General features: G+C 49.4%; 1 protein-coding gene across 2 annotated transcripts in view; it reads right to left on the bottom strand.

Moving 5' to 3' along the window:
- Positions 1–379: 379 nt before the first annotated feature.
- Positions 380–15,222, bottom strand: part of USH1C (USH1 protein network component harmonin) — a 52,382-nt gene continuing 37,539 nt past the window's right edge. The window contains exons 16-22 of one of the 2 annotated variants that reach the window (XM_033416166.2): positions 8,558–8,599; positions 7,946–7,999; positions 7,512–7,611; positions 4,616–4,722; positions 3,987–4,082; positions 3,198–3,253; positions 380–817 (exon numbers count right to left, since the gene is read on the bottom strand). In XM_033416166.2, coding sequence (XP_033272057.1) covers positions 805–817; positions 3,198–3,253; positions 3,987–4,082; positions 4,616–4,722; positions 7,512–7,611; positions 7,946–7,999; positions 8,558–8,599 — 468 coding nt within the window. In that variant the 3' untranslated portion in view covers positions 380–804. The remainder of the gene's footprint in view (positions 818–3,197; positions 3,254–3,986; positions 4,083–4,615; positions 4,723–7,511; positions 7,612–7,945; positions 8,000–8,557; positions 8,600–15,222) is intronic. The other variant, XM_004285531.3, reaches the window with a different exon arrangement.

Below are 15,222 nucleotides of genomic sequence, written 5' to 3'. Positions count from 1 at the left end.
ATTCTATCTTGGTGACCTCAGGAAAAAAGCTGTAACCGTGCTGTGAGAGAAACTGGGGCACCTCACACCCTGAGGTGACCCTCTGGGGCTCCAGCTCTCAGCTGCACTTTCTGAAACTGAGTAAAGTCCCTGCCACATGGACTTCATTTTTTGCTTCATGTCCTTCTGCTGAGAAGACACTGATTAGCCCAGCCTGTCTCCCGCTGCCCTAGCCCGCTGCTCCAAGGCAGCCCCTGGCTGTTTGATCACGTCCTTCATGTCAGTCCCAGATCCCAGCACTGGGATCTGTTTCTCACTCTTGAATAGGGGCCAAAACTTCACGATTTTGAATTTGACAGCCTTGAATCTGCTGCCCGAATCCACGCTCACTCCCATAAGCTGGAAAAGAAGTCTGTTTATTTTATTAATGAGTTCAGAGTAAGATTGTGGCATCAATCTTAGCAGCAATGAGAGCAGGAGAGAGAGGAGAGGGATGGAGAGGGATAGGTCCTAGCAGAGCTCAAGGGAGAAGTCTCCCGGATTCACAAAGCCAGAGGAATGACAGGAGAGTCTAGATCGCAGGGGCCTCTTCAGAACGGCTAGCTGCTCCCTCCCTCCATGCTGGCCTTCAGAGGGGTGGCCCAAAGTGTTCCTATGCAGCCCTACTTCAGGGCCAGAGGGAGTCTGCAATCCCTGGGTGCTGGCTGTGGGTTTCCAGGGTGCCTGCAGGCTGCGGTGGCTCAGCGGGCTCCAGGCATGGTGTCCAGGAGGGTGGGTCCGGAGCTCACTGGCTTCTCCGGGTGGTTTTGGTTTCTCCTCTGAACTTCAGAAGAAGGTCCTGTGGAGAAGCGGAACAAAGCAGGAGGGTGCAGGTCTTGTGGGTGCGCACCTTGCGCCGAGGGCAAGGCTGACGAAAGGGGGCACACCCTGCCCCTTGGAGGCACAAGGCCTCGCCGACCTCTGGATCCCCTCTTGGTGCAGGCCCCAAGCAGCTACACCCCAGCCATAGCCACGGCACACAGGAAGCCAGGGAGGGCGCAGAAGGGACACCTGGGATGAGGTAGGAGGGGACCAGAGGCAAAGGCACTGAGGCCCCTCACAGAGCAGATGACAAGTGACAGAAAACAAAGGGCCACTGAGGCCATCCCAGAAGCCACGGCCACAGTTGAGGCCAACCGTCCTGGGAGCATGAGGCCCTAATATTTTGAGAAACTTGCAACAGAAAAGTCAACAAGTCCAGGCTTGGGTCTGCCCCCGATGCTGCCAGCTCTGGGCTTTAGGCCACACCAAACCCCAGTTTCACGGCCACCTACCAGCTCTGTCCATGGGCACAGCCCTGTCACAGGGCAGGAAATACATCCCAAAGCTGGGCTCCACTGTGTCCCACAGATAGAGTCCAGAGTCAAGGGAGAGAGAAGGCACACAGGACAGTTTGGTCTGAGTAGGGCTCAGCCACAGCAGGTCACAACAGGTCATGGACAACTCTGACAGGCCCACCCTGGTTCTTTGGACCAGCTTTAATTGCCTCTTAATTGCCCTGGCTCTGGCCAAGCATGGCGGCTTTGTGGAGGTCCCAGAGGGTGGGGCTGACAGGGAAGGGGCATCCCAGGCTGTGCTTCCTTTGGGTTCTCCCAGCCCATCGTGCCTGGTTTGAGGCACCGCCTGTGCCAACCGAGAATGGAGCTCACTGCTCTATCCTGCTCATTGGGGTGCTATGTGGGACCCAGGGCAGATCCCAAGGGCTGTGGTGAGTCAGGACACCCAGGTCCCAAGCATGCCGCACACTGAGCTCTGCTTGGCTTCCCTGAGCGGGAGGGCCTTTGAGTCCAAAAGAATTCCAGCGTCACCAACAGCAGGCCCAGGTGGTACTTCAGGGATGGCAAATCCCCAGACACCCGTCCCAAGAACCTGCCGACAGCACGGGCAGCAGACAGCCACGACGTGCAGCGTGGACAGACGGGGCCCTGCAGCCCGCCTGCCTATTCATCACGGGGTTTGCCAGGCTCCAGCTGCAGGAGGAACCCGTGTCTAAGCATGGGAGCATTGTGTCCAAGGAGCTTTCAGACCGGCTAGGGGCTTTCGGCTGCAGAGGAGGGAAGAGAAGAGCTACATACGCAGAGCGGAGCAGGAAACACAAAACAGGGCTTGGTTATTCCAGGCAGAGCTCCACCGGCCCTCTCCCTTCACTTGGCTCCTGCCTCAGGTCCTGCCTAGGCCCTGGGTTCCAGAATTAGTTGCTACAAGACCTTGATTTCTCTAAGATGTACACAGGACTTAGCCTCTGCTGGGAGGGGGAGTGGGTAGGCACCGTCATGACAGGGAAGCACAGGGGTGGGGAGGTGATATGATGAAGTGAGGGTGGGGGACAGTAAGAGGCACACACAGAGGCACAGAGAGAGACAGGGGCAGAGACGGAAAGACAGAGAGAGAGAAAATGGATGCAGGGTGGCAAAGATGGAGAAGCAGGGACTCAGAGCCAGGGGTGGAGAGAGGCAAGAAAAGGAGAGGTAAGAAAAGAGGGAGAGAGATGAAGGGAAGAAGGATGCAGGGGAGAGGGATGGATGGGAGAGAGATTGACAGGAAGGAAGGGGGAGCAGGAGGGAGGGGAAGGACACAGAGAGAGAGAGAGAGAGAGAGAGAATGAGATAGAGAGACCCACACAGATACAGAGACAGGAATGAAACAGACATAGGGAGAGACAGACCATACAGGGAATTGCAGAGAAAGACAGAGACTGGGCCAAGGAAAGCCTGCAGGATGGGACCAAAGCCTGTGGTCCTGGCTGCATGAAGGAAAGCAGCTATGTAGCAGGAAGACCCTCCAGAGAGCAAAAGACACAGAAGTCTTTCAACTAGCTGGTGATGGGGCAGGAGATGAAGTTCTGAGTGGGGAATCAGAAATCTGAGGCTTCATCCCAACTTCACTGTTTACTTGGCCTGAGACCTTGAATCTCTCTGGGCTTCAGTCTTCCACATGGAAAGAAGCATCCGGACAAGACCGACTCGGAGGCGGCTCTGGCAATGCTTGAGGACAGTGACTTAGTTCTAGGCTTGCTCTCACCTGGGAGCTTTCCAGGATCAATTACTACTAGACTTCGTGTGCTTGCGCCATTCCGTTAGGCTGGATGAGGACTGGGGCTGGGCTGGGGGAAAGTGGCCAAGATCCCGGAGGAGGAGGAGGGAGAGGAGGTAGGGGGCCAGGCACCTGCACACACTTACAGCTCATCGTCATACTCCTTGGGGGGACAGACGGCAACGACAAGGTCGATCCAGTCCTGTGGGGAGAAGCCATGTGACTGTGAGACATGCTCAGCGGTCAGTGGCATGTCCGCCCCTGACACTCCATTCCCATGCCCGGGCACCATGGCCCAGGATCAGCCGGCTGGGGCCTTCTTCCCATTTGCGGGGGGGTGGGCCCATGTGGGGCTGGAGGTCCTCCTGGTGGGGAAGGGCCTCACTGTGCAATCCCATGGTCTGGTGAAGCTTCCAGACTCTGAGGTTTCAGAACCATAGAAGCCAGGGTTGCCAGGTCCTTGAATGACACCAAGTTCCCAAATGCTGATCTGCAGACCCTGGCCAGGCATCAACCTCAGAATCACTTGGGGAATTGCTTAAAATTCTAGATTCATGGACTTGGTGCCTGGAAATCAGAGGTTAGGTCCTGGGAAATGGCATTTTTAACGAAGTCCCTAGGTCATTCTGATGCACAGCCAATTGGGGGATTTCAGGCCTAGCTTTCTGCTCCTAACATTTGAATCCCCTCAATGGCATCACTGCCATCCTTAGCTTATCCATCATTGTGCATCCTTGGCTTGGGTGTATCCAATAAAAATTTTGTGAAATATCACTAGGCCCCTCTACCATGCAATAGCTCCTAATATTGAACGGAAATCTCTCCTCAGGACCTCCCTCCATCCAATCCAATTCTGCCCTCAAGATCACAGAAAACTTTCGCTCCCTCTACCCTAATGTAGCACTTGAGATAGTTAAAGACAGTCATCATGTTACCCGTGAGTCTTCTCTTCTCCACATCCCTTCATGTGGGTCCCAGGCCCATCCGGTCAGCGTCCTCGGCACTGAACTTAATACCTCAGACTCGGCTGCCTGCATACAGTTGCACAGGTTGTGCATTGCACAACATGGGCAAGCACCATTCACACTGTAGTCTGTAGGAGGGCACCCCCTCGGATTGTGCAGTGCACAGCCTGGGAGACCTTATGTGGTGGCCCTGACCCAGGTGGGTGTCTAATGAGCCAAAGCAAACTACCACCAGCCCCTCCTCCATTCTGGGCCCTCTACTTCTGTTAATGCTTTCAAGCACTCTCTTGATTCCTGTTTGGTGTGTACTTAGAGAAGACCTTAAGAGTTTTTCTTGGGTGGGTTGCCACATCTGGTCTTCGGGAGTCTATCTGTGCCACTTGTTTTTTGGATTCAAGGTTGGAAACTGACTTTCTGAATTCTATCTTGTCAGATTAAGACCACTGGCTGGATAGGGTATGTGAGTGTCACCCAAGAGTTACCTGGACCTTGGATATCGGCCCTGGGATGGGGCACCCTGACTGTAAGGCCTGGTTGCAGAGGCCAGGGTTTGAGGCAGGCAGGCAAGGGAGGGATAAAGGGAGGGGGATTGTTCTTACCCCCTGATTCCAGGCCTTCTGCAGGGCAGCCTCAGCCTCAGCCAGGGTGTAGTCCGTCACGATCTTGCCATTGATGGCCATGACCTCATCCCCTTTCACAATGCCACCTGCAGGAAGATAAGGCTGACTGACCAACTGGGCTGTATACGGAAAACGGGGAGTGACTGTAGGGCTGCAGAAGGGGCCTGACTTGGATTCTGAAAGCTCATATGGGCTCAGAAAGCACAAGGGGAAACAATCGACCAGGCTGCTCAAAGGGCACTTCCTGCCCACCTCATCCACACACCCTCACCCCAGCTCAGCGGAATCGGGACACCAGTGATGAATTATTGCCACCCCAGCTTTTGTATGGGCCTCTGATTGCAGAGGGAAGCAGACCTGCATTTCCAGGGAGGTTACCAGAAACACAAGCCAGTTCTATGAGCCGTCCCTCTCTGTGCTCTAGCCGTGCTGGTCGGCTTTAGGTCCCTGAGCAGACTGAGCTCTTTCCTGCCTCAGCGCTTTCACATGCTGTCCCATCTGGTGCACCTGCCCTCGCTCTTTCCCTCTTCTTCCAAGTCTGAGATAAAACTCTGAGAGGTCTTCTCTGACTGCCCACTCCATCTCAAGAACTTTCCTATTATTCTATTAAAGTATCCTGGTTTTTTTCTGCACAGCATTTTTCACAATTTGTAACCATATATCTATTTATTGACTGGTGGTCCCTCCTACCAGACTGTCAGCTCCATAAGGGCAGGGATTGTCTTTTTAATTCACCACTATATCTCCAGCACTTAACAAAATACCTAGCACAAAATAGGAATTCAATAGATATTTCTTGAATAAATGAGTGATGAGTGATGTTGAAGGTGCTCCTGGATAAGCGGACCTGTGATCTAATAAGTAGTTTGAGAAAAGCTGACGTTATAAGCTTAAACAGAGTTACTCACTGCAGGACTTGTCAGAACCTTGAATATGCTAATATGCCTTGTGGCTCTCTGAGAAGTAGATCTAACACACATCTTCAACTTCAGAACCCTTTCTTCTTTTTTTTTTTTTTTGGAGCAATTTCTCCCAGTTCTGGTGTCCACAGAACGTTCTGTGCTATGCTGAAATAGTTTACTCAGGAGCCTTGCAGGCATGAAGGTCCACAGGATTATGATGTGTGTTGCTGAAGATGGTGGCTAGGGTGGCTTAAAACACATGTGCTCCTGGAGAACTTTCACCAGCTGCTTGTATGTCCAAAGTAGTGTGGAACCGAACTGTAGACAGCAGTTTCCTCTGGACAGTGGGCCTGGGGAGAGGTAGCTTCCGCATTTTCACTTTGTACAAACCCAAGATGCAGCCTCAGGGCCAATAAAGCAGTGGCTGGGCTGGGGCTTTGTAAGGTGGGGAGGGCCCGGGAAGCCACCCGTCCATCCTGGTCCTCTTTCCCTGCTAGACATGGCAGACTGGTGGGGCCAGCATCAGCCCTTCCCTCAGCTGGCACAGGAAATGAGGACAGAGGTGGAGCGCATTGGCCAGGTGGGCAGCGGTGGGCCATGGCAGCTGCCTAGCTGAGCAGGCCCCCCTTCTACGGCGGAAATGAAGGCTCAAGTGTGGCTGTGAGGGGCCGAGGTCACCAAGGCCCGGGGTGGCAGAGCTGGACTCGCCCTAGCAACCCACAGAAGCCTGGCTGCCAGTGTGCCCAGGTGACTGGCATCACTCCACCTCCTGCCTCAGGCCCACACCCACCCTCCATTCTACCACCTTGGCTTGTGGGAGAGACTCCAGCCTAGCGCTGCAGAGAAGGGATCTGACTCTGGGATTCCCTGCTCTGGCCTGCAAAGGTGAGGGGCTCCTCCTTCAAGGGCACCTATTCCTCCACAAAGGACTCAGGAGTACTGAAAAGCTACCCAGACCTGGAAGAAGAAATCACTAACGGTGGAGTTTCAGACACTGTCAGGTGAATGGGTTGATCGTTTGAGGCACAAGTCTGTGCTGGGTCCACAAAGGCTTCACTCATCAGCAGGGGTGTTTTTGTTGGTAAGGGGATCAAGGCCAAGCAAGAAGATCATGTCACAGGGGAGACACAGGGTGGGAGGGGGCAGGGCTGCAGAAGGTCCCAAGCAGGGGTGGCACTTGTGCTGGGCAGTAAAGCAAATGACCAAACTGCTTGGGTTCAAGCCCTGCCTCCATCCCTTACTGGCTGTGGGCCCTGAACAAGTATTATACTTAACGTTTCTGTGCCTCAGTTTCCTAAGATGTGAAATGAGAGTGGTAACGGTATCTATTGTAAGAATTAAATGAGTTAATACACATGATTACTCAGACACAGGTTATGTGCAGGTACTTAGAATAACATCTGGCACGAGGTTAGTTCTTGACAGATGTTGGCTCTTATCATTATGAAAAGGACGGGTAACGTTTTGATGGTTTCTCTCTTGCCTTTACTTGTGCTGTCCTCTCTACCTGGAAAGCCCTTTCCCTCCTTTGCAAGGCTAGCATCAACCTATCTTTAAAGGCTCAGCTCAGTATCACCCTTGTAGGGAGCCCTCCCAGCAGCCCTCTTTCCCTTGATAGGTTAGGGGCCTCAGAGTTCCCACAGCATCCCTCCACCCTCTCAGTCCTCTGCCAGCCCAGAGCAGACCACACTGTTATCGTCAGCACCTGGCAATTCTGAGGATGTTTTCACCACTAGATGGGGAGCCCCCGGAGGGCAAAGTGGTGTCTGGTTTGCCGTGTGCCTGCAGATCCTGGCACTGTCATATGCCTGCAGGTAACATGTGGGACTGATGCATGAGTGGGCGGACCCAGGTGGGAGGGCATTCCTGAGAATGGTCAGCCCACTCCCAGAAGGCTGCTCTTTGCTTTCTTGGAGGATCCTGTATAACCACAGCACCATCCCCAAACTGGGGCATGGCTGGTCCCCACTCACCGTGCCGCTCAGCGGCTCCGCCCTCGTAAACAGCCGAGACGACCACCTTCCCGATCGGGGAGTCCACACCGCCTTCCAGGGCCAGGTCTAAGGCTCCCTCCTGGTGAGAAGAAAACAGGCCTTTGGAGCCAAGCAGACAACAGGTTGTGGGCACCTGGGCGCCCAGGAGCCTATTGTCGGGGCCACAGACAGGGCGGGAGAAGCCATGGGGCAATGGCAGTGCCGTCAGGGAGGAAATGGGGCATGGATGCCAAGCGGGGCCTGGGGGTGTGGTCTTACAATAGCAAGGGGTGTTCCCAAGGGGAAAGAGGAGAGTGGGAATCTGAGGGGTCCTCCAGGAGTCACCTTGAAAGTAGGAGAAACAAGGGACCAAGATGGGAGGGGGCAGGGACAAAGAAGCGTGGTCCCCGCCTGACCTCCATGTGCCCGGGTACCTTCTTAATGCGCAGGAGCCGGACATCCTTTCCTATGATCTGCTCCGGGGTGAACTAGAGGGAAAAGACAGTGGGGATGAAGGATGCCTGCCTGAAGGATGCAGGTGGGGGCAGGGGTGGGAGGGAAAGCCAGGCACCTGTGGGACGTTGGGCCCCACAGAACACACGGTCAAGGGGACCTTGCACAGCCTCATGCCCATCAGTCTTCAGCTGGAGGTCCCAGGCCCCATGGGGGCCCCATGGACACGCACACACAGAGATCGTTTTTCCCTGGGATTATTGTGAGGGCTGGGCGAGAGCATGCCTTGTAAGTACACAGCACAGCGTCTGGTATGTAGATAGTGCTCAGCAAGTGTAACTGTTGTTGTAAACCACACACACACACACACACACACACACACACACACACACACACACTCGAGTTCACAATGGAATGCTGTTTGAAAGGAGCCTACACAGGGAAGAGCAGCTGGGGCCTCCCTGGGGCTGTTCACATGCCCTGCCTCGTCCCCAGGGCCCTCAGAACCCACAGTGCACCCGCACCAAACACACCGTAATCCCCCACCCCCCACTCCTGGGGTTACTCCCCAGGGGAGGAGAGCTATCTCTCACCATGGAGTAGGGGTCAAAGCCTTCCTCGTATTTCCGGAAATCCTGGAAGCAAAGGGAGGGTGTTAGGGCTTCAGAGCAGAGGCCCTTGAGAGTCACTGCAGGAAAGAAGCTTAGGGCGGAGGAAGACGGTGAATGGCTAGGAGGTAGGGGAGAGAGTGGTGAGGTGAGGGGGCAGTTGTGGACTGCATGGGGGATTCGGGGGGGAGGCTGGCAGCCCTGACAGCCAGAGCACCCCTGCTCGGGAGAAGCGGGAAGCTACGGGAAGCATTTGAAGGACTCTGGCCCTGGATCCTGCACTGTTCCAGAGGGGTGGGCATCTGTGGCTGGCAGGGGCACCTGCTGACATCTAGGTGGTCTGGGCAGCCTTGCTGAAGGTCTCATTGCCCACAGCTTCAGGTCTTTTAGGCCCTTTCTCAGCTCCTCCAAGTGCCCACCTGAGGCCAGGTCCAGGCTCTGGGGGTGAAGCCCAGCTTTTCTCCACCCAGTGCTCTGACCCCAAAGAAGGACAACACTGCTCAAGAGGCTCCCTGGGGAAACCAGTCACAACACGATGGGCATGGGGAAGGGACATCAGGCACCCAGAGGCAAAGGACGGCTGTCTGTGCTTGCCCAGCGCCTGCAATCTCCTTAATGTAATGCTTATCTAGAAGGTAAGGCTGCCCCCAGAACCTAGCCAGGGGAGGAGGAGGGGGACGCTCAGCTCTGGGGACCTGGCTTGGTGGGAGCTGTGGGAACAATATCCCTAACAATATGCCCTTCTCACCAAGCGAGGTGCTGAGAAGGGAGAAGGGGGAGCAGAGTCGGAAAAGCACTGTCTTCCCAGGAGTCACACACAGAGAGCAGGAGCCCGGGGTCCATGGATTGAGGGGCCAGGCATGCTAAGCCTGAGGGCAGCAAAGCCTCAGTTAGTCCCCACGGGAAGGTGGGAGCAAAGGGGAAGCCCTGTGATAGGTGCCCATGCAGCCTCGCTGGACTGAGTGGAGTCACCCGCCAGCATACAGTCACCTGGGCCACACCAAGTGTCCCCTGGGGCCTGTGGTTGGCATCACGGGGAGGTCACAGCCTCCTCTATGCCCAGCATGCAGCAACCAAGCTCTGGGCTCAAGACGGGGGCCAGATATCCGCAGATGGATCCCTGGGCATCTGCCTGCCCTGCCTCCTCCCTCGCCTTCATCTCCCAGGCTCAACCCCGAAGAGCCTGGGGGTCTCCAGCCTGGCCCAGCTCTGAGGCCACCCCCAGGTTGGTGTGTGGGTGTCAGGGCAGCAGACAGAGGAAGGGATGCAGCAAATCCACGGGCAAGGGGAGTCATTAGGCAGGACGTGGAGTCAATTCTCTTTCACGGAGAGAACCCTGCCTACCCCTGGCTGTGTTCTGGAAAAGTGAGCAGGGCTGGCTATGGGCCTCCCTCTCTCCTTCCCTCTGAGAATCTGCTCTCAGCGACGGGCCGGATGGCAAGGACTTGTGTCTTATGTGAATTTAGATTAGAGACCTATAAGCCGCTATCGTGGGTCGGCCCTTGAAGAGGGAGTCCAGCCCTTCGTCCAACAGATGGAGACACTGGGACCCAGAGAGGTGACATTCATGCTCAAGTCACCCCATCAGTGGGTAGTGAGGTGAAGGTCTGACTCCCAGTCTGGGCCCTTGGATTCCTCACCTTCCTGCCTCTCTCTCCTCGAGACCTATTTGTGCCCTGAATAACAAAACCCTTAAATGTCTATTTCATCCTGAGAGGCGGGATGGCGTAGGACTTAGGAGCCCAACTATGGAGGCTGACCTCCTGGGTCAAATTCAAAGCCAGGGTCTGACACTAGCTGTGCCATCAAGGGCATGACTCCTAATCTCTCCGCATTGGTTTCTCATCTATAAAATGGGGGCGGTAAAAGCACTTCCCTCCTAGGTTCTGGTAAAGATGAAAAGAATTAAAGCACATAAAGTATTTAGAAACAGTGCTTGTCCAGAAGGGAGTGTCATGATATACTTAAAGTGATGAAACGGAAGAACCTACAACCAAGATTACTCTACCCAGCGAGGATGTCATTCAGATTCGATGGAGAAATCAAAAGTTTTACAGACAAGCAAAAGCTAAGAGAATTCACCACCACAAACCAGCTCTACAACAAATGCTAAAGGAACTTCTCTAAGTGGGAAACACAAGAGAAGAAAAGGACCTACAAAAACAAACCCAAAACAATTAAGAAAATGGTCATAGGAACATACATATAGATAATTACCTTAAACGTGAATGGATTAAATGCTCCAACCAAAAGACATAGACTGGCTGAATGGATACAAAGACAAGACCTGTATATATGCTGTCTACAAGAGACCCACTTCAGACCTAGGGACACATACAGACTGAAAGTAAGGGGATGGAAAAAGATATTCCATGCAACTGGAAATCAAAAGAAAGCTGGAGTAGCAATACTCATATCAGATAAAATAGACTTTAAAATAAAGAATGTTATAAGAGACAAGGAAGGACACTATATAATGATCAAGGGACCAATCCAAGAAGAAGATATAACAATTATAAATATATATGCACCCAACATAGGAGCACCTCAATACATAAGGCAACTGCTAACAGCTCTAAAAGAGGAAATTGACAGTAACACAATAATAGTGGGGGACTTTAACACCTCACTTACACCAATGGACAGATCATCCAAAATGAAAATAAATAAGGAAACAGAAGCTTTAAATGACACAACAGACCAGATAGATTTAATTGATATTTATAGGACATTCCATCCAAAAACAGCAGATTACACTTTCTTCTCAAGTCCGCACGGAACATTCTCCAGGACTGATCACATCTTGAGTCACAAATCAAGCCTCAGTAAATTTAAGAAAATTGAAATCATATCAAGCATCTTTTCTGGCCACAACGCTCTGGGATTAGAAATGAATTACAGGGGAAAAAAAGGTAAAAAACACAAATACATGGAGGCTAAACAGTACGTTACTAAATAACCAAGAGATCACTGAAGAAATAAAAGAGGAAATCAAAAAATATCTAGAGACAAATGACAATGAAAACACGATGATCCAACACCTATGGGATGCAGCAAAAGCAGTTCTAAGAGGGAAGTTTTTAGCTACACAAGCCTACCTCAAGAAACAAGAAAAATCTCAAATAAACAATCTAACCTTACACCTAAAGGAACTAGAGAAAGAAGAACAAACAAAACCCAAAGTTAGCAGAAGGAAAGAAATAAAGATCACAGCAGAAATAAATGAAATAGAAACAAAGAAAACAATAGCAAAGATCAATAAAACTAAAAGCTGGTTCTTTGAGAAGATAAACAAAATTGATAAACCATTAGCCAGACTCATCAAGAAAAAGAGGGAGAGGACTCAAATCAATAAAATTAGAAATGAAAAAGGAGAAGTTACAACAGACACCGCAGAAATACAAAGCATCCTAAGAGACTACTACAAGCAACTCTATGCCAACAAAATGGACAACCTGGAAGAAATGGACAAATTCTTAGAAAGGTATAACCTTCCAAGACTGAGCCAGGAAGAAATTGAAAACATGAACAGACCAATCACAAGTAATGAAATTGAAACTGTGATTAAAAATCTTCCAACAAACAAAAGTCCAGGACCAGATGGCTTCACAGGTGAATTCTATCAAACATTTAGAGAAGAGCTAACACCCATCCTTCTCAAACTCTTCCAAAAAACTGCAGAGGAAGGAACACTCCCAAACTCATTCTATGAGGCCACCATCACCCTGACAACCACAACCAGACAAAGATATTATAAAAAAAGAAAATTACAGACCACTATCACTGATGAATATAGATGCAAAAATCCTCAACAAAAAACTAGCAAACAGAATCCAACAAAACATTAAAAGGATCATACACCGTGATCAAGTGGAGTTTATCCCAGGGATGCAAGGATTCTTCAATATACACAAATCAATCAATATGATAAAACATATTAACAAATTGAAGAATAAAAACCATATGATCATCTCAATAGATGCAGAAAAAGCTTTTGATGAAATTCAACACCCATTTATGATAAAAACTCTCCAGAAAGTGGGCATACAGGGAAACTACCTCAACATAATAAAGGCCATATATGACAAACCCACAGCAAACATCATTCTCAATGGTGAAAAACTGAAAGCATGTCCTCTAAGATCAGGAACAAGAGAAGGACGTCCACTCTCACCACTATTATTCAACATAGTTTTGGAAGTCCTAGCCATGGCAATCAGAGAAGAAAAAGAAATACAAATTGGAAAAGAAGAAGTAAAACTATCACTGTTTGCAGATGACATGATACTATACATAGAGGATCCTAAAAATGCCACCAGAAAACTACTAGAGCTAATCAATGAATTTGGTAAATTTGCAGGATACAAAATGAATGCACAGAAATCTCTTGCATTCCTATACACTAATGATGAAAAATCTGAAAGAGAAATTAAGGAAACACTCCCATTTACCATTGCAACAAAAAGAATAAAATACCTAGGAAGAAACCTACCTAGGGAGACAAAAGACCTGCATGCAGAAAACTATAAGACACTGATGAAAGTAAAGATGATACCAGCAGATGGAGAGATATACCATGTTCTTGGATTAGAAGAATCAATATTGTGAAAATGACTATACGATCCAAAGCAGTCTACAGATTCAATGCAATCCTTATCAAATTACCAATGGCATTTTTTACAGAACTAGAACAAAAAATCTTAAAATTTGTATGAAGACACAGAAGACCCAGAATAGCCAAAGCAGTCTTGAGGGAAAAAAACGGAGCTGTAGGAATCAGACTCCCTGACTTCAGACTATACTACAAAGCTACAGTAATCAAGACAATATGGTACTGGCGCAAAAACAGAAACATAGATCAATGGAAAAAGATAGAAAGCCCAGAGATAAACCCACGCACCTATGGTCAACTAATCTATGACACAGGAGGCAAGGATATACAATGGAGAAAAGACAGTCTCTTAATAAGTGGTGCTGGGAAAACTGGATAGCTACATGTAAAAGAATGAAATTAGAACATTCCCTAACACCATACACAAAAATAAACTCAAAATGGATTAAGGACCTAAATGTAAGACCAGACACTATAAAACTCTTAGAGGAAAACATCGGAAGAACACCCTTTGACATAAATCACAGCAAGATCTTTTTTGATCCACCTCCTAGAGTAATGGAAATAAAACCAAAAATAAACAAATGGGACCTAATGAAACTTAAAAGCTTTTGCACAGCAAAGGAAACCATAAACAAGATGAAAAGACAACCCTCAGAATGGGAGAAAATATTTGCAAGCGAATCAACAGACAAAGGATTAATCTCCAAAATATATAAACAGCTCATGCAGCTCAATATTAAAGAAACAGACAACCCAATCCAAAAATGGGCAGAACACCTAAATAGACATTTCTCCAAAGAAGATATACAGACTGCCAACAAACACATGAAAGAATGCTCAACATCACTAATTATTAGAGAAATGCAAATCAAAACGACAATGAGGTATCACCTCACACCAGTTAGAATGGGCATCATCAGAAAATCTATAAACAACAAATGCTGGAGAGGATATGGCGAAAAGGGAACCCTTTTGCACTGTTGGTGGGAATGTAAATTAATACAGCCCCTATGGAGAACAGTATGGAGGTTCCTTAAAAAACTAAAAATAGAATTACCATATGATCCAGCAATCCCACTACTGGTCATATACCCGGAGAAAACCATAATTCAAAAAGACACATGCACCCCAATGTTCACTGCAGCACTATTTACAATAGCCAGGTCATGGAAGCAATCTAAATGCCCATCGACAGAGGAATGGATAAAGAAGTTGTGGTACGTATATACAATGGAATATTACTCAGCCATAAAAAGAAACGAAATTGAGTCATTTGTTGAGATGTGGATGGATCTAGAGCCTGTCATACAGAGTGAAGTAAGTCAGAAAGAGAAAAACAAATATCGTATACTAATGCATGTATGTGGAAAAATGGTACAGATGAAGCGGTTTGCAGGGCAGAAGTTGAGACACAGATGTAGAGTACAAATGTATGGACACCATGGGGGGAAAGCTACAGGGGGGTGGGGATGGTGGTGTGCTGAATTGGGTGATTGGGATTGACATGTATACACTGATGTGTATAAAATTGATGACTAATAGGAACCTGCTGTATAAAAAAGTCAATTAAATAAAATTCAAAAATTAAAAAAAAATAAGTAAATAAAATTTAAAAATTAGTTTGAAATTTTAGATTCAAAAATAAAAGAAACACTTAAAAAAAAAAAAGAAACAGTGCTTGGCATACCACAGCTAAGTGTCAGCTGTCAGCTGTCACTGCTCAGTCCTTGTTGGGGGCAGCTTCCTTTGCAGACCCTCCTATCTCACTGTACAGCTGACACCTCCCTTTTGTTCCCTGACTGCAGTCAAATCAGCCTGTAGTCAGATATTCGGTTATTGGTGAGGATGTTGGCTGCAAGATCTCCATCTTGGGGTCTCTTTCATCAGCAATGAGACAGCCAATCCAATGGCTGGCTCTGAGGATGTAAGCCCCAGGAGGTGGGAGGATAAGTGGCTGCCTGCCTGAATCCACTCATGGACCTGCAAGGACTTCTGTGGGGCCCTGTGCACCTGGGCCACCACTTCCTCCCTGATG

This window comes from Orcinus orca, chromosome 8 (assembly GCF_937001465.1).
Source record: "Orcinus orca chromosome 8, mOrcOrc1.1, whole genome shotgun sequence".
NCBI lineage: Eukaryota > Metazoa > Chordata > Mammalia > Artiodactyla > Delphinidae > Orcinus > Orcinus orca.
The sequence above is the reverse complement of the archived record's forward strand: the minus strand, read 5'-3'. Positions and strand labels throughout refer to the sequence as shown.